This window comes from Mustelus asterias, chromosome 7 (assembly GCF_964213995.1).
Source record: "Mustelus asterias chromosome 7, sMusAst1.hap1.1, whole genome shotgun sequence".
NCBI lineage: Eukaryota > Metazoa > Chordata > Chondrichthyes > Carcharhiniformes > Triakidae > Mustelus > Mustelus asterias.
Window position 1 is genome coordinate 62,985,321 of NC_135807.1, and position 23,822 is coordinate 63,009,142.

General features: G+C 46.0%; 1 protein-coding gene across 1 annotated transcript in view; it reads left to right on the plus strand.

Moving 5' to 3' along the window:
* The first annotated feature begins 1,050 nt into the window (after positions 1 to 1,050).
* The window catches only part of sntg1 (syntrophin, gamma 1), a 122,096-nt gene continuing 99,324 nt past the window's right edge, over positions 1,051 to 23,822 (plus strand). Inside the window, exons 1-3 of the mRNA XM_078215494.1 lie at positions 1,051 to 1,125; positions 3,470 to 3,604; positions 20,709 to 20,765. Of these exons, the coding sequence (XP_078071620.1) occupies positions 1,051 to 1,125; positions 3,470 to 3,604; positions 20,709 to 20,765 (267 nt within the window). The remainder of the gene's footprint in view (positions 1,126 to 3,469; positions 3,605 to 20,708; positions 20,766 to 23,822) is intronic.

Sequence of the window (23,822 nt, forward strand, 5' to 3'; positions counted from 1 at the left end):
TGTGGGTAAGGGGCATAGAGGTGAGCGGGAGCCAAATTCAAGTAGAATGTTGGTAGTAGGCAGCATTCCTGCTGTGGAAACAGTGGGGGCGATTCTCCCTAAAGTGCTGAATTGGCGAGAAAACTGGTCTAGATCACAACTTTTTTTCAGTGCAACGTCAGACCTGAATCTCCCCACTCTGTGCAAAGCAGAAGTCCCAATCGTGAATCTCATTAAAAACCTGGGGGGCGGAGCCTATTCACACCAGAGTCTGACAGCTCTGGAACTCTGTGCATGCGCAATGTACCCGATCTGTCAGACTCCCGTTTGCTGGCCAGTTCAATTGCTGACCAGCCCAGGACCCCTGCAATGCTGCCCCTCCAGCCCTGCCCCACAGCTCAATCGCTGGCCTCCATAACAATTCCCGGGCCAGCCCTGACTCCCTCCCCCCGTGCCCCAGAGCGCCCCGATGTCCAGCTCACCCCCCAGTAGTGGCGATCCCCCCCACCCCCCTCACCCCAGCTGACCCCCCCGGGGTCAGACCTCCCCTCGGCAGACCACCAGTGCGCTCCAGTTGCTGGCCTCCCTCCAGCCCAGACTGATCGCAGTGCAGAGTGGCAGTGGGACCCCCCACCAATCACGGCTAGGCCCTGCCCCCATGGTACTGCCCGATGCTCACTGGGCAATGCCAAGGTGCCCCTTGGGCATGGGCACTTTGCCCCTTGGACAGTGCCACGGGGCACACACTGGCATTGCCAGTATGCCTATGCCCAGGGGGCATGATTCCCCACCGTCCAACCCCTTGAGGGGCCCGATTGCCCCCCTTTACTCCGGTGGGGTCTCCCGCTAGTTCCCCGAACATGGGGAGCTACTCTAAACCCCGCCAGAATGAAGTACTCTTGGCAGGGTGGGAGATGCTATTGGGCCCAGAGGATTCTGTGCCGGGCCCGATAATCACATTTAAACTACATGTAAAATACGTTAAAAACAGGTTCAAGTGACTTGCCTCTCTTCCCGCCGGTTTCCAGCGCGGTCCCGACTGCGACTGTTCCCTGGATCTGGGAGATACGCATGCGTCGGGAACGCATGCGTGAATCTGGCGAAATGGCCAACATGATTCTCCCGACTGGAACCGCCAGAAAATTTGTGAGTCACAATGGGACAATCGCCCCCAGTGTTTCCACAACATCTTTCTTGGCTTTTTTGTGGAGTAATTATCAATGGTCCGTTCAAGGACACTTCTTTATAGTTGCAGCAGAAAGCTGTATCAGGCAGACTTTGAGAGGCAATGGAGCAACAGAGGTGCTCTTTCCCCACCCCTAATTTTCAATGATCAGACATTAATTTTACAGATGAGAAGTGGACAGCTGGCAGTTGATAATTCTCCCGCTTCCTTTCTCGTTATTCTTTGTCCTGTCCGGATATACTTCACTTGCTGATCATTCAGATTTGATCCAGCTGTTCACCCATATAAGTTATAGCATTGTTTCTATGATTAATAGACGATGCTACCTACATATACAATTCTAGAATGCAAGGCCTGGATTTTACAAGGAATGTACTGCTCACACCCACACCCCACCACCACCACTGCCCCTACCAACACCCATCAGAGGGAAAGTTGGCTCCAAACTGTCTGACTTTAAAAATGGCCACCCTACATTAATAGCGCAATCTGACTGGCAGCATCTCCAGTAGTGTCAGCAGTGTCAGCAGAACCGAGTGCTGCTGGGACTGTAACGAGGCCCACAGAGATCGAAGATGGAGACTGGACCCAGGTGAATCCTGGGATTTAAGGGCAGCAAGGAATTGGAGTGAGGAGGGATTTGTGTGGCCAATAAAGGTCAAAGACAAAGGCACTTGACTTGAAGAAAGTAAATTGTAGTGAAATAAAAATATAAGGGAAAACTGACCAATAGAATCATAGATATATGTAAATTGGATATGGAAAGAGTACAATCTAGTTTGGTCCAGTAAGGAAAAAGTAGACTCTACTTGTACTGAGTTCCACAAAACAAAATCAAATTTGAAACTAAGAACATAAAATGTTTTATGTAGACGTGTCAGAAAATAAAGAAGGCCCAGACAACCGTAAAGAATACACAGGAAAGTAATAACAGGAAATTTGAAGGAATATAAGAGAATATAATATTGTCACTGGACTAGTTATCCAGAGACCTAGGGGACCTGGCTTCAAATCCCATCATGGTAGATGGTGAAATTTGAATTCAATAAAAATAATCTGGAATTAAAAGTGATGCCCATTAAACCATTGCTGCTTGTCATAAAAGCCCATCTGGTTCACTAATGTCCCTTAGGGAAGTAAATCTGCCGTCCTTACCTGGTCTGGCCTACATGTGACTCCAGATCCACAGCGATGTGGTTGAGTCTTAAATGCCCACAGAGATGGGCAATAAATGCTGTCCAGTAACACCCACATCCCACGAACAAATAAAACAAATATTTCCAGTTGTCTTCAGCTCTGATGAAAAGTCACCCAGACTCAACATTAGCACTGTTTTTTCTCCACAGATGCTGTCTGACCTGCTGAGATTTTCCAGCATTTCCTGTTTTTGTTTTACATTAACATATCTGCCACATAGTTCCAAACTTCCATTCTCAGGTGTATTAACTCTAAGCTTCATTGATCCTACACAGACCTCATCCTCACCACCCTCCCCCCCCCCCCCACCCCCCACACACACACATACATACACACACACACACACACACACGTACCAAGGAGCAGAGTCATTAGTTGGTAATTAGACAACAAACAAGTGTTGGTCTGAACTCACTTTGGACAAACAACAGGTATCAGGAGCTACCATTATGTGGCATAATGAGTAATGCAGTTCACCAGAACATGTGAAAGACCATTGCCATTATCCCTCTGGCGTTACTGAACGATGATTTCATCAATTGATAGTGCAGATCTTAAGCAGCAGCTGCTTGACTTTCTCCAATCCAATCGTGGTAGGCACTGAGCCCTGAATATACAAGTACATGTTTTCATAACTAGCCTCCAGGAAATGCCTGCCAGCAGCTGTCATCCCAGGTTTCTGAGTTTACAGTGCAGATGTACAGCAAACATCTGCCTCCAATGTGATGGGTGGACCCTGTACTAATTTACAAGTGGCAGTCTCTGAAAAAGATGACTATTTGAGACATTTCATTTGCATCAGAAGCCCCATTTTCGAGTTGAACCAGTTCCTACAGGGAAACAAAAAACCCTGCCTCCACGTTGCCAATACATTTGAACATTTTAAAATCTGTGCTTAATCGTTTATGGGGAGAGGCGCCATATTTTTCATTCATAGTACACAAAACCATATCTTTGAAGGCTTTCTAATATTATTTTATACACAGTAAATCGTGTCGGAGTGCAACATTCTGTCTGTCGTATTTTGAAGTCAGACAGGAAGCTGATATCTCTTATAACAAAGGCAATGTCAACTTTGCTTAAATCAATCTAATCTTCTTTTTCAAGACAAAGACAGGAATTTGTTTGCTCCAAGATGGAACTCAAGAACCTTTTGAAGTGCGATTGCACTTAGCAAAGGACATTTTAACAATTCAGGAGCAAGATGTTATCTGTGTGTCCAGTGAAGCCTTCTATTCTAGTGTAAGTGACCATCTTTTGTTTCAAAAATGTTAATAATTGAATTCTGTTACCTTTGTTGTTTAAGATGAATGCTATTCATTTTCAAGGCTTACCAATGCTTGGAGATTGATTATGTTTTTGTGTTGGTATATTAATTTTACTAGTTTTATTGTGAAATGCTTGGCATTTATTTTATGGTCCAGTGCCCAACATATCGTATGGTAAACAATTTGCTACATTTTGTGCTGTCTCAGTCTGCAGGAGAGAAAATGCAACATATGCTTTTGGGATTTGTACGATGCCTTATGCCTTTGTGAAAATTTGGAGAATAAAACATAGCATGTGTGAAAATGACAGCAAGCTTCTATCAACATAAGGCAGCTTATTCTAATGACATTGATAAATGTCAATGTGGGTTTTGTATTTGTTTGTTGATAGAGATTTTTAGTTCATTAAAGATTAAGCATGAATTGACTTTCTGTCTTCTGCCAGTCTTCAACTCTGCACGGAATTCTTCCTCATTGCTTCACTATGGCCGGAATTCTCCGTTCTCACACTCCCCGCTATCGCTACTGCTGCCAGCGAGAATGGAGAGTTTGGTGCTCAGCTAAATCTCCATTCACTGCAGCAGAAACAGAGAATCCTAGCTGCGGGCAAGGTCGGCAACCGTTGCCGGAATTTCACCGCCTCGCCCGCCCGAGGCTCGTAAGATCCCGCCCGAGGCCAACGGAGAATGCCGTTCTGCGAGTCTCGCCTGCCCGCCTATCGGGCGAGGCGAGATAATTCCGGCCCATGTTTTGAATAGGTTTGTTTTTCTGGATATCAAAACTCTTATTGAAGTGAACCAAAAGCTGAACAGGATTTAAAAGACAAAATCCAGAAACAGCACTAAGGAAAGAATCAGGCAACAATCCATTCCATCATTTATTTTAGGGGAGATTTTGAGATATACTCAGTACAAAAGTGGACTGTGCTGTCCCTGTTTTTATGCATGATTCATGGAATCCCTACAGTGCAGAAGAGGCCATTCTGCCCATCGAGTCTGCACTGACACAGTACCTTACCCAGGCCCTCTTTCCCCCTCCTATCTCTATAACCAATTTACCATGGCTAATCCATCTAACCTACACATCTTGGGACACTAAAGGGCAATTTAACATGACCAATCCACCTAACTTGCACATCTTTGGACTGTGGGAGGAAACAGGACCACCCAGAGGAAACCCACGCAGATACGGGAAGAACATGCAAACTCCACACAGACAGTAACCCAAGGAATTGGAATTGAACCCAGGTCCCTGGAGCTATGAGGCAATGCTAACCACTGTGTCACCTGGAACTCAACATTGGGTCTGTGATATAGGCGCACATTCTCAATAGGAGCTGTGATGATATTATTTTGATATTTGGATTTTTGCACACATGCCTAACTCTCAACAGCAGTATACAGAGCAGACACATCATGACAACAATCATTAAATGGAGTATTGATCTGATAACAGTGCTTCCATTTTCAATCTGTGCATTCCAGCCAACATGCTGAATACTATATTAAACAGAATGATGCCCACCCCCCAGAACTATCTAAAAGGATCATGAACTTGCTGATTTGTTGTTGGATTCTTTCTTCTCACTTTTGGTGCACTTGTACACCGTTTTAGAGCTTTCTTTTACTTGGCTGCAATTTGGTTCTTTTAAAAACTTGTGCTGATACAAGTTGCCTCTTGGGTGGCTTGGAAGGTCTTTGACTCAGACTTAATCATAACTGGGAGAATGAAGAGGCTCCATGCAAAGCAGGATAATCTGCTAGAAGAAGGAGGAGGAGGAAGAGGAGAAAACATCTCAGCGACAGATCATATCCACTAAGGTTTTTAGGAAACAATTTGCTTAACTTCAGCAAGGACCAATACTTGAGACGTCTTCAATTCATAGACGAGGCCATGATGGAAATCTGCCAACTGCTGCAGCTACAACTGTAATCTCAAAGCAGGGCAAGGAAAACGTTGCCTGTGAATAAAAACAGTAGTTCTAGAAAAACTCAGGAGGTCTGGCAGCATCTGTAGAGAGTCCACTATTTTTCTTCTTCAGAACTGAAATGAAGGAGAAATGTTTTATTTTATTAAAAAAGGCAGGGGGAGGGGGAGGGGAAATCAGGTGGAGTAAAGAGGGAAGTTCAGGGATGGTTTAGAGATTGAAGGAGATTAAATTGCAAAGAGGTCAAGGAACAAATGGCAAAAAGAGTGGGAATTGTAGTAGTAAAGAATCAAAGCATTGTTCCAGACTAGGCGTTAATAGCAGAATAATGGTCAGCACTGCCTGAAAGCAAAATAGCAGAATGTGTTCATAGCAGAATAAAGGTCAATGCTGCCTGAAAGCAAAACCTGGAACTGGATATAGACTGGCACAAGGAGAAAAAGCACAAAATGAAGGACAGAGTTCATGGCCTGAAGTTGTTGAACTCATTTTTGGTCCCAGAAGGTTATAAAGTGCCTAATTGGCTGTGTATGCAGTGTATTGCAGTTTGCAATGTACTGCTGCATAAAGGAAGTTACTAAGGCTCTGAATGCCAAGCGGAACAGTTCCATCTCAATCCTTCTTGTCAGAAAAAAACAGGTGGTGTTAGTTCAAAGCTTTGCATGGATTTCAAGGCTCCTCACAGTACTATTGATTGTATGCACATTGCCATGTGTGCTTCATCTAAATTTGTCTATTTTCATGAAAAAGAGAGGATTTCTGCTCTTTCAATGTGCAGCTCAACACCTTCCTATAGTCCTACACTCCGTACCTTTCCTCTACCACTGACAATCGCATCATCCTCTTTCTGACAAAACAAAAATTAAAAACACCAGAAAATGCACATTCTAAACCAATTTTATAAGTTAATTCATGACAGAATGTATACAGGATTAAACCAATCTCTCAATTGTGCATTTCCTTAGTGCCTGTTTTCTGTGTCCTAGTGCTTCCACAGTGGTTGCAGCATAGGTGCAAGGCTGCTAACCTCCAATTGGATGGGGACCACCAGAAGCCTTGGGCCAAGAAGGCCTGGCTTCAGACTGCACAATCCCAGGAGATGAATATACGTCTGGAGTGCCTCCTGCAGAAAACAGACTTCTCTTATCTTCTTTCCACCTAAGCCTCCAATGCTTTATCTCAAAATCTTGGTGCTAACACTCCCACGCGTTCAACTATTGTTCAAAGTATCACGGCCCAGAGATTCAGTTTTCGGAAAAGCCCCAACATTTTTTACAGAAATGATACTCTTTTAAGTGGCATTCACCCTCAATGTTGGCCTTATGCTGATGCAGGCAGTGCTGGTTGCAGGGTTGTGCAGTGGGATGATACCGAAACTTTAAGAAATGTATTCGAGCCATGTTCTTGTGCAGGATCTGTTGTAGCAGTTTTATGCACTCAGAGCCTCTCTGTCCACCGAAATCCTGTATTTTTGCTGCAATTTGAACTAATGTTGCTTTGCTGTTTTCCTCTGTGATTTTGCAGATTGGGGCTTGATTGGGATGATTGGCGGGTATGGTCATGTGACAGCAAAGCTGGGCTTACACAGAATATTCAAGTTTAGATGCTGCTTTTGGAGTTGAGAAAGAGCAATGTCTTTTGGGACATGGTCTCAAAATAAGGGGGAGCAGATTTAGGACTGAGTTGAGGAGGAACTTCTTCACCCAAAGGGTTGTGAATCTGTGGAACTCCCTGCCCAGTGAAGCAGTTGAGGCTACCTCGTTGAAGGTTTTTAAGGCAAGAAAAGATACATTTTTGAACAGTAAAGGATTCAAGGTATATGGTGAGCAGGCAGGTAAGTGGAGATGAGTCCACAAAAAGATCAGCCGTGATCTTATTGAATAGTGGAGCAGGGTTGAGGGGGCAGATGGCCTGCTCCTGCTCCTAGTTCTTATGTTCTTTTCCCCTCTCAAGTTGGAGACTGGAATCTGCCAGGAAATTAGTCTCCTTTTTTTTGGAGATTTTGCTGTATGAGAGTGGATCTTTCTCTTGAGAAATGATGCTTTGGAAACTGCAGAGAGAAAGATATCCTTTTCTGTCTCTGGGGTCTGGAGACTGGGAGCTGCTGGAGGCTGGATTTGCTTCATAGAATCATAGAAACTCTACAGTGCAGAAAGAGGCCATTTGGCCCATTGAGTCTGCACCGACCACAATCTCACCCAGGCACTACCCCCTTATCCCTACATATTTACCTGCTAATCCCTCTAGCCTACACATCTCAGGACACTAAGGGGCAATTTTAGCATGGCCATTCAACCTAACCCGCACATCTTTGGACTGTGGGAGGAAACCGGAGCACCCAGAGGAAACCCACACAGACACGAGGAGAATGTGCAAACTCCACACAGACAGTGACCCAAGCCGGGAATCGAACCCAGGCCCCTGGAGTTGTGAAGCAGCAGTGCTAACCACTGTGCTACCGTGCCGCCTTCTCTGAGGTTTTGGTGTTTTGAAGATATATCCTTCTCTGAAAACTGTTGTCGGGATCTCTGTTCCAGAGGTATTATAAAGCTGAAAATCCAGCATCACATGAGCACACTTGTTTTTGTGCTAACTAATTCTGAAGAAGGATGCATATCTATGGGGTATTGCTTTAAATTGGAACAACAGAGATAGATCACTGTTAAGAATTATACTTTACCATGTCTAAATATTTTAATTGGTAAGTTATGCTAATTATTTTTGTTATATTCTAACTGTTCTTCAATAAAGTTTGTTTTGAATAAAGTTTCCTCGTGGATCACTTGACTCATTGCTGGAGTGAAACACCTTGTACTCGCCCTAATACCAAAATCAAAAGTGAAATCTTAGCGTCTAGTCTAAGTGCATGATACACCTTGGAGTGTTTATAAGTTTATTTATTATCACAAGTAGGCTTACATTAACACTGCAATGAAGTTACTGTAACAATCCCCCAGTCGCCACACTCCGGTGCCTGTTCAGGTACACTGAGGGAGATTTTAGCATGGCCAATGTACCTAACCAGCATGTCTTTCAGATTGTGGGAGGAAACCAGAGCACCTGGAGGAAACCCACGCAGATGCAGGGAGAATATGCAGACTCCACACAGACAGTGACCCAAGCCAGGAATCAAACCCAGGTCCCTACTTGCCACTGTGCTGCCACTGTTTCTGGTCTGGGCCTTAACAACAGTGCATTCATTTAAAGCAAGGGACAGCATGAACACTGCTGGAAGCACAATTTATGGCTGAGGGATTACTTGTGTACTGCAATTCCCACAGCTGGTTTCATGGGTTAGTCAATTCAACCCATGTGATGATCACAAAGTTGGCTGGTGCTCTGCTTAAGATGTTCTTTTTCAGATGCCCACAAGTTTGCAATCTCTATCTGTAACCTTTCAGAATTGCATCCATTGCCTATTCAGTAACAGTGAGATTGCTACCTGTGCAGTAGTATTTGAGTGGCTAAGGCACTCTTCTAGCTTTTCTTCTGCATACTTTCTAAAAATCTTCCTCTTTTGTGTCAATTAACTAATTCACATGGCTATGCCAAGTAGGTATCTGGCTGTGTGGATCTCTAATTCAAGATATTGAATAATCTACATCTATTTTCAAGGTGTGAAGACCGCTGGGGAACCTGAGAGGTCAAAGGTTGTGCACTGTAAGATCCAGATCACAAAGCCAATTTCACAAATGAGTCTGGAAATAGGTGCAGGTGCACACTTCAACATTTCAGGTGTCCGACATGGCTGACTAAGAAGAGGCCCTACCTAATGTTGGTGTGGCCTGCATATGATGGTGCAATTCAGGTGTGGGTTTCCCCCGCTAAAATTTCATTTTTGCCCCCATTTTATACTCAGTGAATGGACACAATAATTGTTCCTTTAAGGGCAACACAGCTGAATAAGGGTCATGTGATCTAGGTGACCAATCGGGACCCAGAGCAGGGAATCGCCCAAGGGAAGGAGTTCTCCCGGTGCACAAATACTTTGCAATTGGCTGCAAACATGTAGCTGACTTGTAAATAAATCCATTTTTATTCTACTAATGAAGCCTCTGAAAGTTCATCATGACAAGAATATTCAATTTAGAACTGAATAGACAAAACATTCCCAGCTCACTGGAAACCAGTTCAGGGGTGAAAAGTATGAAAAAGTCCCAGAAATTGATGCTGGGTCGAATCCTAAAGTGATCCCATCTTCTTCAGGCTTTCCCTGGTGCAGCATCGATAGTGAGTGGGGAACGCCTTTGCACCTAAATAATTAAGCAGTTGTAGTTGATAGGAAGCCAACAGTGAGGTGCTTTAGCTGTTGATCCTGGATTTCCCAGCCTTGGAACCTACAGCAACTTCCCAGGGCAACCAGTGAGTCACAATGACAACAGCTTCTTGAGGCTGGGAAGATTGTTGAAGAGTTGCAGACTTTGGCATTGAGAGACTGCTGGTTGCTACACTTCTCTCAAAGTGTTTTCACTGCTTGGCAGTGAATTGCCAACTTCTTGGAATGTACGTCACCTATCTGGCACTTTACTCACCTTCAGCTGCCAGCCTTCTTCATCGCATGGGGCCATCTTTTGCAGCACCACCTTCCACCTCTGCTGAGTGTCAAGAGTGGACACCACACCACTGCCAACTGGTCTAAAAGCAGCTGCTGCTTTCTCCTCAGTCACCTGGCCTTCACAGGGTAGATGTGATAAACATCACGATCCAGCTGCATAGAGCTGAAACCCCTAAAATAAGGTCAGCTCTCCTCAGGTCATACCTGAGCACTAGTGTCTCAAGAGGCTCAGGTTCTCATGGCAGATTGTTGCTGGCATCTGAAACTTCCTGGAAAAAGACCTCCTTCCCAGTGAAGCAGGTAGGTAGGGCAATGCAAGTGACCGATAAGATGTACCTCCGGTCTCTGCCTCTTGCTAAGCTGTGAGCTCTCTTCTCCTGCAAGGAGAGGAAGCAGAGAGTTGTGAATGCAGGCTTTGGTGGAGCAGGGGAAGGACAACAGATTGAGGGTGAGTATGGGTGTTGGCTGCTCAGTGAGATACCTAGAGCATTGAGTGGAGTTGCTTGGTGTGTTGACTTGAGTGCTGTGCAAGAGAGTACTGGGAAAGTCAGGGTTGGGCTTGGCATCTGAAAGTGTTATGCTATTCACCATTTCACCATCTTGAGGTCCATGGTGCACTGTCTCCAGGTTCGAGGGATCAGACTCCAGATGTTGACTTGCTTGGGCACTTCCCACGGTAGCACAGTGGTTAGCACTGCTGCTTCACAGCTCCAGGGACCTGGGTTCGATTCCCGGCTTGGGTCACTGTCTGTGTGGAGTTTGCACATTCTCCTCGTGTCTGCGTGGGTTTCCTCCGGGTGCTCCGGTTTCCTCCCACAGTCCAAAGATGTGCGGGTTAGGTTGATTGGCCATGCTAAAAAAAATTGCCCTTAGTGTCCTCAGATGCGTAAATTAGAGGGATGAGTGGGTGGATATGGGGGTAGGGCCTGGGTGGGATTGCGGTCGGTCCAGACTCGATGGGCCAAATGGCCTCTTTCTGTACTGTAGTGTTTCTATGATTTCTTTCTATGATTTCCATTCATGTCGGCTTTGGTTGGCTTCTATATCCCACCCTTGGGAAAGCTCATCACAATGTGGAGATGCCGGCGTTGGACTGGGGTAAACACAGTAAGAAGTTTAACAACACCAGATTAAAGTCCAACAGGTTTATTTGGTAGCAAATGCCATTAGCTTTCGGAGCCCTGCTCCTTCGTCAGATGGAGTGGATATCTGCTCACAAATAAGGCACAGAGACACAAAATCAAGTTACAGAATACTGATTAGAATGCGAATCTTGATTAGCTGTAAAGATTCGCATTCTAATCAGTATTCTGTAACTTGATTTTGTGTCTCTGTGTGCCTTGTTTGTGAGCAGATTTCCACTCCATCTGATGAAGGAGCAGCCTGTTCCGAAAGCTAATGGCATTTGCTACCAAATAAACCTGTTGGACTTTAACCTGGTGTTGTTAAAACTCTTACAAAGCTCATCACGGCATTCCTTCAGATTCCTCAAATGGACATCTGGGCATGAGTGAGTTTTCCGGATGAGTGTGGGTGGAGGGGTTGAGCGATGGGTGGGCAGTCTTCCCAAGTCTACTTTCCATTCCTGTGCTTGTGGAAGTCTGAAAAATCCAGTCATTGGTGAGCTTTTCCAACCCATGTCATAGTCCCTTTAATTAGAAATTCTTCCTTCGACAGAATAGACGCATCATCTGCCCAACCCCACAAATTGGTTGGGGAATTCAGAAGGAAAATGACAATTAATTTGCCCTGGTAATGAGCAACTGCCAGACACACCATTTAATGAGTTCCAAACTTGAAAATTGTCCCACCATTCTGGCAGGGCCTAGGGTGAGAAGATTCCATTCAAAGCTTCCGTCACCATCTTGAAATATTTTAGTGCTAATTACCAATCCAAAAGAGATCCATTCAAAAATCTGACACATGTCCCATGGTTGAGAGTAATACTGTTGTATGTTGTTTGTGATTGGCTAAGGAACTGTTGCAAAGACAAAAATCTGTCTGCACAATTACTTTTTATTGTATGAACATAACTATTTACATATGTACAAAACTACAGATGTTACTCAGTCGAAGCAATGAGCTTCCTCAACTCTTAGTCATGTGTGTGTCTCTCTGACATTATCATGAGGGCGGTACATTTTCTCCAGCCCAACACATTAACCCTTTTGGCCCTGAATACCATAACACTAATCTCCCCCAAGTCTTTGTCCAAATACATTTTATATTTATATTAATGCTATCCCTTCTCCCTCTCTGACTTCATACCTTTAAACTTTCTGGAAATTACACCCTGATCATGTTCTTGTCAGAGTTGGAACATAACAATTGACGTATAAACGAGGTTATCGGGTGTCAATCAGTTTAAACCATGAACTCTCTCCTTCAACTCTTAGTCATGTGACTCTTTCATCATGTGAGTGGTACATTCACCCTTTCAGCTCTGAGCACCCAAACACTACAAACATCATAGAATCCTACAATGCAGAAGGAGGCCATTCGGCCCATCGAGTCTGCACCGACTACAATTTACCCATGCCATATCCCCATAACGCCATGCATTTACCCGAGCTAGTCCCCCTGACACTAAGGGGTAAGTTAGCATGGCCAATCCACCTGACCTACACATCTTTAGACTTATCCACCTAACCCACACATCATTAACAAAACTAATAAGACTCACAATTATGTACACAAGACAAAAGAACGCCTCAATAGAGATTGACCCATGGAAGTATTGTCCACATAATGAGATATAAAACGTATTAGAAAGCTGGCACAAAGACAAAAATGAGAGAGTTACTGAATATGAACTTTGAATTTAAATTGATAGCCTTCTTGTAACACACAGCCATTTCAAGATGAAATGATTCTGTAATACTCTAGGTTCCCAGTGTTGTGAAGTCTGTCTCTTGTATTGTCGAGCAGATTCCATTCCACCAGATTAATTGAACAAGGACCCTTCAGGTAAAATTGTTGAAATTTTGGGTTTGAGTTTACTTATTGCCACTGTACCTTCCCCCAAGAATGGTTCTCCCTTTGTTAGTGGAATTCATATTAATCCAGCAGAAATGGTGCCATGAAACATACACTAATTTCACTTACCTTATAACACACTAAGTACTGCTTTCAGATGCAACACTGCATCATTGGAATGAAGACATTACATAGAAACATAGAAAACATAGAAGTTAGGAGCAGGAGGAGGCCATTTGATCCTTCGAGCCTGCTCCGCCATTCATTATCAACATGGCTGATCGTCCAACTCAATAGCCTAATCCTGCTTTTTCCCCATAATCTTTGATCCCATTCCCTCCTCCGATCCCTCCTCCGATGGGGAGGAGGGATCGGCCACAGACTGGCAGTGCCCCCCCCCCCCCACCCCCAGGGGCAGACACGTCACTCCCCTTCTCCGTCCCCCTGCCCCCCCCCCCCCGGGGCAGACATGTCACTCCCCTTCTCCACACCGCACCCCCCCCCCCGCCCCAGGGGAGACACGTCACTCCCCTTCTCCATCCCCCCCCCCCCCCCGCCCAGGGAAAGGCAGAGCAAGGCCAGGAACGTGCAGGAGGCTGTCGACGATACTACAGATCGGAAGGATGGTGGAGGGAGACCAGCGATCAAGCTAGGTCGGGGGTGTGCCTCCCAGGGGGTTCCAATCCCGGTGAGGGGGGTCTGCCAGCGGGGCCTGCCTCCCAGGGGGGTCCGATCGGGGGGGGGGGGGGGGGGGTGGGCTGCCGGGGTGGTTCGCGGGGGGGGGTCTGCGAAGGATGGTCAGGGGGGGATTGGCTTCGGCGGTTCCCCTGCTGAATTGGAGTCCCATTCGGACTTTTATTTAGCAGGTCGTTTAATGCGCGGACGCGAAATGGGCCGCAACCTGGTAAAGTTGGATTCGTCGGTAAAGTTGGGCGCGAGCTTCATTGAGCCGATTTAAATGCATGCAAATGCATTTAAATCGCTGCGCTGGCCGATTCGGGCGCGTGCCAGACCCGCCGCGCCCGGATCAGGACTCGGTAAAGACGGGATCTGCCATGAGTCGGGTGCAGATCGCGTTTTAGGCCCGACGCCCAACTTTACTGCCGGGCGCGAAACTTCGGTAAAATCGGGCCCAATGTTTTGGCATCAACTACTTCTTGTGGTGATGAATTCCACAGGCTCTACCCTGAATCCTCAGACTGACCCCTGCTTTTGGACTCTCCCATCATCGGGAACATCCTCCCTGCATCTACCCTATCTAATTCTGTTAGAATTTTATACATCTCAATGAGATCCCTCCCCTCATTCGTCTGAACTCCAGCGAAAACAATCCTAACCTAGTCAATCTCTCTTCATATATCGGTCCTGCCATCCCCGGAATCAGCCTGGTAAACCTTTGCTGCACTCGCTTGAGAGCAAGAACATCCTTCCTCAGAAAAGGAGACCAAAACTGCACACAATACTCTAGGTGTGGCCTCACCAAGGCTCTGTATAATTGCAACAACACATCCCTGCTCCTGTACTTGAAACCTCTCGCAATGAAGGCCAACATACCATTTGCCTTCTTTACTGCCTGTTGCACCTGCATGGCTACCTTCAGTGACTGGTGCACAAGGACACCCAGATCCCGCTGCACATTCCCCTTCCCAATTTACAGCTTTTCAGGTAGTAATCTGCTTTGTTTTTGCTTCCAAAGTGAATAACCTCACATTATCCAAATCATATTGCATCAGCCATTGATTTGCCCACTCACCCAACCTGGTGAGTGGGCAAATTATACCTGGTTTCCTTTGCTTGTTAAACATATGTTCATAAAACAATAACATCTTAAAAATGATTGGAAACATACAGCTACAAGTGATCTTCCGATTTGAGCAGACAAATCAATTTTCTAATTTCTGTCCCTATACTTGATGGACTTGCTATTTATCATTCTTTGCAGCAGATTCTATTTTGAATGTAGTGGATAGGCTTTGGTTCATTTTGTTTTTGTGTTAAGTATTTTCAGCCTGAAAATATGATAAGAACCTATTGCCCACACCATGCCAGTCATTAGGCACTTGCAAAAACTCCTTTACCCAGGTAGTGTCTGACTCCTTTGATCAGAAGTGTGCTCGTGCATCTTGGACTTCAGTTTGCACCACTGGGAAGCTGTGTAGTGTTAACAAATGCATACCATACAGATTAATTTTCCCCCCTGATGCACGACAATCAAGCACGAGGTACAAGGCTTCAGTGATTGAAGGCTTTTATTGGCAAACAATGGAACTATCTAACACGAGTACACCAATCCAGACTGGAGGGGTCCCGCCTGAGCAGAGGGTCTTATACCTCTCCCCAGGAGGCGGGGCCCGACCGGGATGTGCCATAACAACATCCACCACAGGTATATTAATCCCACAGTGTAAACACCCTAACCCAACAACATTATAACAACCCCCACAGTGGCAACACCCTAACCCAACTGTAACATTGGAATAACCCCACAGTGGTAACCAACGATGGTTCACCACATTCACCCCTCCTTTAAAAACAAAGGCCGGCGGGGTGCGAAAACAGGTCACATATATACAAAATTCACAAGTCCAGACGGTCTGGAGGACCGCACCGTCGCTGTGATCTCCTCAACACCGGTTGCGACACCGGAGCAGGTGCTTGCGGTGGCGTTCTCTCCAAAACAGCGTCCGGCTGTCCCCTCGAGGACTCCCGGGCCGGTTGACCCTGATGAGGCGGTGGTGCAGGGGATCCTGGAACCTTCTGTGGTGGCGCCGATCTCCGAGTCTCAGGCAAGCTGTACATGGGAGTATAACTGTTATGCACTGGTCCCGGTGCTGACCGCGCCACGTCTGGGGAAGAAAGAAGTGAAAGGGGGTTCGTGACAGGGGGTATAGGAGCGACAGGAGTTGCTACGTCCCCTGCGGGCGCCAGGTCTCGAATCGAGACCGTGTCCTCTCGCCCGTCAGGATATGCCACATAGGCATACTGAGGGTTGGCGTGGAGGAGTTGGACCGGTTCGACCAAGGGGTCGGACTTGCGGGCCCTCACATGTCGCCGCAGAAGGACGGGTCCTGGGTACGTCAACCAGGCTGGTAAGGAGATCCCCGAGGACGACTTCCGAGGGAATGGGAACATCCTCTCGTGGGGAGTAGCATTGGTTGCCGTACACAGGAGGGAGCGAATGGAATGAAGCGCATTTGGAAGGACCTCCTGCCAACGGGAGACTGGAAGGCCCCTGGACTTCAGCGCCAATAGGACAGCCTTCCAGACTGTAGCATTCTCCCTCTCCACCTGTCCGTTACCCCTAGGGTTGTAGCTCGTGGTTCTACTAGAGGCAATCCCGTATGAGAGCAGGAATTGCCTCAAGTCGTTACTCATGAACGACGAGCCCCTGTCGCTATGTATGTAGCAGGGGTACCCAAACAGGGTAAAAAGATCACTGAATGCCTTAATCACTGTGGCAGTCGACGTGTCCGCACAGGGGACAACAAACGGGAACCGGGAGTATTCATCTATGATATTGAGAAAATAGACATTCCGGTCCGTTGAGGGAAGGGGGCCCTTAAAATCCACACTCAGCCTCTCGAAGGGGCGAGTGGCCTTGACCAATTGTGCCCGGTCCGGTCGATAAAAGTGCGGTTTGCATTCCGCGCAAATCCGACAGCTTCTCGTTACTGACCTGACATCCTCCACCGAGTAGGGCAGGTTGCGGGCTTTTATGAAGTGGTAGAGTCGAGTGACTCCAGGGTGGCACAGGTCATTGTGGAGGGCCTTCAAGCGGTCCTCCTGCATGATAGCGCATGTTCCGCGCGAGAGGGCATCCGAGGGCTCATTGAGCTTCCCTGGACGATACATAATATCGTAATTATAGGTGGAGAGCTCAATTCTCCACCGCAAGATCTTATCATTCTTGATCTTGCCCCTCTGCGTATTACTGAACATAAACGCCATGGATCGTTGATCCGTGATCAGGGTGAACCGCTTCCCCGCCAGGTAATGGCGCCAGTGTCTGATGGCCTCCACAATGGCCTGAGCCTCCTTCTCCACCGCTGAATGCCGAATTTCGGGACCTTGAAGGGTGCGGGAAAAAAACGCGACGGGCCTGCCTGCCTGGTTTAGTGTGGCGGCCAGGGCGAAATCCGATGCATCACTTTCCACCTGAAAAGGGATGGATTCATCCACCGCGTGCATCGTGGCTTTCGCAATGTCGCTTTTCAAGGCCTTGAAGGCCAATTGGGCCTCCGGCGTGAGTGGGAAAGTCGTGGACTTGATGAGCGGACGGGCTTTGTCCGCGTAGTTGGGGACCCACTGCGCATAATAAGAAAAGAAGCCGAGGCATCTCCTCAGTGCTTTTGTGCTAGCGGGCAAGGGAAGTTCAGTAAGGGGGCGTATACGGTCTGGATCAGGGCCGATGACCCCGTTTTCCACCACATATCCAAGGATAGCTAACCTGCGCGTACGGAATACGCACTTCTCCCTGTTATAGGTCAGATTCAGGCGAGATGTAGTGCGCAGAAAGTTTTGGAGATTCGTGTCATGGTCCTGCTGGTCATGGCCGCAGATGGTGACGTTATCCAGGTACGGGAAGGTAGCCCGCAACCCGTTCTGGTCCACCATTCGGTCCATAGCACGCTGGAAGACCGAGACCCCATTGGTGACACCAAATGGAACCCTAAGAAACTGATATAGACGACCATCCGCCTCAAAAGCCGTGTATTGTCGGTCCTCTGGGCGGATGGGGAGTTGGTGGTAGGCGGACTTAAGGTCTATGGTGGAGAACACCCGGTACTGCGCAATCTGATTGACCATATCAGATATGCGCGGGAGAGGATACGCATCCAGCTGCATATAACGGTTAATGGTCTGACTGTAGTCGATGACCATCCGGGGTTTGTTCCCGCTTTTAACCACCACGACCTGCGCTCTCCACGGACTAGCACTGGGCTGTATGATCCCTTCTTTGAGGAGCCGCTGAACCTCAGATCTGATAAAGATCCGGTCTTCAGCGCTGTAACGCCTACTTTTAGTAGCGATGGGCTTGCAGCCTGGTACCAGATTCTTAAATAAAGAAGGTGTGGTGATCTTCAGTGTGGAAAGATTGCATGCGGGGCGCTTTGGGCAATTTAGAGGCTGCGGCTGGTTCCCTACTGCCAGTGAAGGGAGTGGCCCACCGTACTGTAGGATCACACTCTTCATGTGGACCATAAAGTTTAGTCCGAGGAGAATTGGCGCGCAAAGGTGCGGCAACACAAGGAGCCTGTATCGCTCGTAAATTGTGCCCTGCACCTCTAGGGTTACCATACAACGTCCTTGGATCGGTACAGACCGGGACCGTGATGCCATAGAAATTGTCTGTTTGGCAGGTAGAACCCGGAGTCCACACCTTTTTGCAGTGTCAGGGTGAATAAAACTCTCGGTGCTCCCACTGTCAAACAGACAATACACAGTACGACCATTTACCTTGATGTTCATCATCGAACTGTCAAGCCTGTGATGCTTTGTCTGGTCCAGAGAGATCGACGCCACCGTTGGCCCCCGGGCGTCACTGCATGCAGCCGAGGTTGATACTGAGGACCCCTGCTGGTCGCTCCTGGTCGTCGTCGACCATGATGGCCGCCCCCATGAATCGCACGTGGGTGAGGGCGCCAAGCGTAGCGACTCCTGGTGGTCATCCTCCTCCTCCGTCAGCCACGATGGCGCCGTCCTGGATTCGCACGTGGTCGGGCCTCGCGGGTACTGCGACGTCGAAGGAGATTGTCTCCGCTCTGGAGGGTCACAGGCTGCACTGCCGTTCTTGGGCTTCGACCTGCAAACTTTAGCATAGTGCCCCTTTTTACCGCACTGGCTGCAGATCGCCGTTTTTGCTGGATACTGTTGCCGTGGATGCTTGGCTCCTCCGCAAAAATAGCATCGCTGGCCGCCTGGAGCTGCCGCCGTCGTCGGGTCGATATGGGAGCGCGAGCCCGTGGGGCGAGGAGGGATTTGTGCTTGCTCCTGCCACGTTGTCTCCGTGTGGTCTTCGGGGTACAGAGCCAAGCTTTTCGACGCTGCCTCCAGCATCTCAGCCATCTCCATCGCTTGGGTCAAGTTGAGGTTCCCTTTCTCCAATAGCTTAAGCCGGATGTACAAGGACCCTACCCCTGCTACGAACGCATCTCGGGCGAGGTCGTACATATATTGCTCAGCCGACACATCTTTGCAGTCGCAGCCCCTGGCAAGCTGCAAGAGCTCATTGGCGTAGTCCTCCATGGTTTCGCCCGACTGCCGACGTCGTGTAGCGAGGAGGTAACGAGCGTGAATCTCGTTGGGTGGTCTCGTGTATTGTTTCTTCAAGAGCTCGATGGCCCTCGGGTAAGTGGTGGCCGCACGAATCGCAAGATAGACCGTGTCGCTTACCCTCGCGTGGAGGACCTGGAGTTTGTCGTCGTCCGTAGTAACTGCTGCAGAGGCTGCCAGGTAGTCCTCGAAACACTTCAACCAGTGGTCGAAGGTGTTAGAGGCACCGACCGCACGTGGGTCCAGCGTCAGACGCTCTGGTTTCAGCATTTGCTCCATACTCTCTTTACTGTCGAGAGTTTTGTGTTTGCCAATAAAATTGATGCGCGACAATCAAGCACGAGGTACAAGGCTTCAGCGATTGAAGGCTTTTATTGGCAAACAATGGAACTATCTAACACGAGTACACCAATCCAGACTGGAGGGGTCCTGCCTGAGCAGAGGGTCTTATACCTCTCCCCAGGAGGCGGGGCCCGACCGGGATGTGCCATAACAACATCCACCACAGGTATATTAATCCCACAGTGTAAACACCCTAACCCAACAACATTATAACAACCCCCACAGTGGCAACACCCTAACCCAACTGTAACATTGGAATAACCCCACAGTGGTAACCAACGATGGTTCACCACACCCCCTCTACCTTTTGCACATGCCTTTGCATGTAATTCTCTAATCTTTCCAAAAGGTGGACTGAAATACTTTACTGAGAAATTGCTAAGCTTCTTTACTGATAATTCTAACATACATACATAGTGACAGTCAAATCCCACCTCAATTCAACTGACCACACACAGTGCTTGAGAGGAAAAAACACCAATATCTTCCTATCAGTGGTCTCACTAACTTTGCAGCTTAGCAATTCCTGACTGGCTCTTGTTTGAGATGAGTGAGTTTCTCTTCGCCAGGATCCCTCTTTGGGCCTAACTATGCTATGACAATGCATTTCTTTGTCCAGGTTTTCTATGCAACCAGCTGTTGGGAGGGCTGTCATTCCAACTTCTTCCATGATGAGTGAGGCTTTCCCTGCCAACAGCTGAGGCTCCCCCTATTGGCAGGTGAGACGCCCTACCAGCAACAAGAAAGACTCCCGTCTGCTGGTAGTTGAAATTCCTTTTGCTGACAGCTGAGGTTCTCACTTCCAGAGTGTGAGATTCCCTATTGCCCTCATGGATTCATAAAATACTTCAGTAGATTCGTGTGAACCTTCCACTTAAGAAGATACTAGTTATATCTGTTAGAATGTGACATTTTATATGATGTGAAAATTGTTTAATATTTGAGTGCTTGTGTTTACAGTGTATTACACAATCTAAAATCCAAACTATTATATTCCTTCCATAGGAAAGAACAGTTACAATCAGAAGACAAACAATTGGAGGATTTGGTCTAAGTATAAAGGTGTATTTTTTCAATTGTTGTTAATTATTTGAAAAAGATTTTTGTTTAATGTCTAGTCACTGATATTTTGTGTTGTCAAGAAAATTGAAAATCACTTATCCAGTTAGAATTAATTTCCTTTGCATAATTTTTCAGTTAAGGCCCCATCTGTTCCTCTCTGCTCCTCAATCACATAATTATCAGGTGTGTGGCAATAAATACTCCGCACTGCCTTCTTGTCATACAGCTTGCTCAACCTGCAAACCAGAAGCCGTGTAATCTGGGAAGTGTCTCCTGCCCAATACATTTTCACAACTTCCCCAGAACAGCCAGCTGAGACTTTGAACAATTCTTTCTGAGGGGAAGGTTAACTGTGAAGGCCTGTTAAGAATGGGTTTTGTGGGGTTCAATTCTGTCTAAGTGCCTCCGGCAAAGTGCATTGCCCACCCGTTATAGAACCCATCTGATTTTCGTTTATAGAACCCATCTGATTTTCGTTTATAGAACCCATCTGATTTTCATTCCATTGATTTCAATGGACTGATGGATACCATGACTAATGGGCAATCCAATTTCCATCCATTTGATGGAAGTGAGAATTTGCCTAAAGATTTTCCAGTTGGGATTTAAGTGCTTTATGTCTGTAATTGACAAGCAAAACAATTTGAGTCTTTCTTGACCCTTAAGCTTGAAGCATTTGTGAGGAGAAAATTGCGCTAATGTTAACCAGGTGAACTCTGTATTAACAAGTGGTAAAGTCCACAAAATGTGGTCAGCAGAATCACTACTTGTTAACATTAGGCTGTTGTCAATTTCATAGGGTTCCCCTTGAATGGCTGGAGCACATGCCTGCTTCATGTGCTAGGCCTCTAAATTATGGAGCTGGGGTTTTATCTCATAGTTAGGACAATGATTGTAATTTTAATGGACATGTACATGCTGTCACTGAGAAATCCAAACAGCGGTCCTTTAAAGGGGCTACTGCTGGCTGTTCCATAAATAACCCTATCAAGTTTTCAACTTTTACTTTCATGGAGCTGGCATGTTCCCCTTGATTCTACAAGGATGCTGTGACCTGCTGCTGATCTGGAATTGTTTCCTATCCTTTTAATGGTCCCTCCTCATGTCCTGATTAAGTATACATGTTAACCAAAATTGCTCAGGCCTGATATCAGTGAACTGCTTCTGGACATCCATTTGGCACTAACAGCCCACCGAATCCAAGGAGGCCCAACCATCAATGTAGTTCCAGTTTCTTTGCTCCCCAGAATGGACAAGTGTCTGGGATGCACCATTAGTCAGCCACCCGTCAGTTAAAATCTACCTCAATCTATTTTCAAATCCATAATACTTATGCCTGTGACTGTATGTTTAAAAAAATGTAATCTTTGCTTTCACATGATGCTTTTGGTAATTTCAGGCAAAATAAGCACATTGGCCCAAGTTCAGGACTTCAGAGAGTTTTAAGACCTTAAGGGAGCTGTTGCCACTTGTGATGTTTAATGTAGCTTGAAACAGATGTAGGGAATAGCACATGACTCAATCAGCCTTCATCTTCTGTAAAGATCAGATAAAACCATCTGTCATTCATCATCTTTATTTCTCAGTATCTAGTGGCTATTTCTGGATCACAAAAAATGATTTTAAAAATAATGATCTTGTGCACCATTTGCAGTCTGCAGCTTTCACAATTTGACATTATATCAGCAAAAAGACCCGGAGGTACATTGAACAGTGATGAGGCACGTGCACTTCTGGCAAGCAACACAAGGGCATTGAAGATACCTTTCTATAGGAAAAAGTGTGGGGGAGGTGTGAATACAGCACAACCTACCAATAAATATCACTCTGGACATTGAGAATTTGTCTGGATTGATAACAAAAAATAAACAGCAGCAAAACTGACAGCTGATTTTAGAAATTATTGGAAAATAAATTATGTGGAGTGGAAAAGAATCTCACCTACGTTGCACTATTATCCAATCTCGTTTTAAACTAATTGATTTGAAGATAATCGCGTACCTGTATATTTTTGCAGTTTTGCAGTTAAAAAGTCAGAGCCAGTACAAAATGAGGAAGGAGAGGGATATATTTTCTTTAACAGTTCAGAAAATACTTAATAATCTTAATCATGAACCATGAATTATTTTAATTTGAGTAGTTTTATTTACTGTTAAATGAGCACTACTCTGTAGCTTGTATTTGCAAACAATTGAATCAATCATTGTGTGAATAGCGAGCAAATGTGAAAAATTCTAATCCACTTTAAATAATTAATACGAAAATGGTAAACAACATCCCAAAATAGTGAAAATAGGAGATAATGCGGCCGGGATCAAGCACAAATTTTAGTTTTTAGCTGCATTCTCATGTCCTATGCCAGTTTGCTCTGTTTTGAATACCTATGCAGAGATAAGGCACAACAGGCTCTCTATTGTACTTGTCGGTGTACCATGTAATAAAATGTTCTGGAGAATAGTGGCACTGCCAAAATTGATGGTGGAATATCCTAACAATTAGCATGCTTTAATAAGAAAATATAGTAAAAAAGGCCTGTTTCAGATCTGGTTGTATTTAATGTATGTATGTTACGGAACAAACATTAGGGCCAAATTGCTTTTTGAACTACTTACATGACATGCTGTTGTCTTAATATTCACAGAACATGTTGAGAGCCAACATTATCTCTCCTTGTGTTTCAATCTGTTATTAAGTTAATTAGATTAGCTGCAGGTATATCTTGTACTGTCGGTGTAACTGAGCCAGTAATAGCATTAGATGTTCTCTTTGCAAGATGCAAAGGAAATAGGTGCTTGATTGGTTTCGCATAGAAATGCAATAAGAAATCAGATGTAGCTAATCTTCCCAGTTCATTTTAATCCATTAACACTGTCAGGGCATTACATTTTCCCTTCTCTGATGTGTGTTATTATTTTGAATACCTTTTTAATCTGTGCAAGAACTTAATGTAGTTTTGGTTCTGTTTATGTGCTAACCTCAGCCATCAATGTGCATGCCAAATACCAGTGCACTGCAACATTCATGCAATATTGAATCAGGCATTCACCAAAATAATCT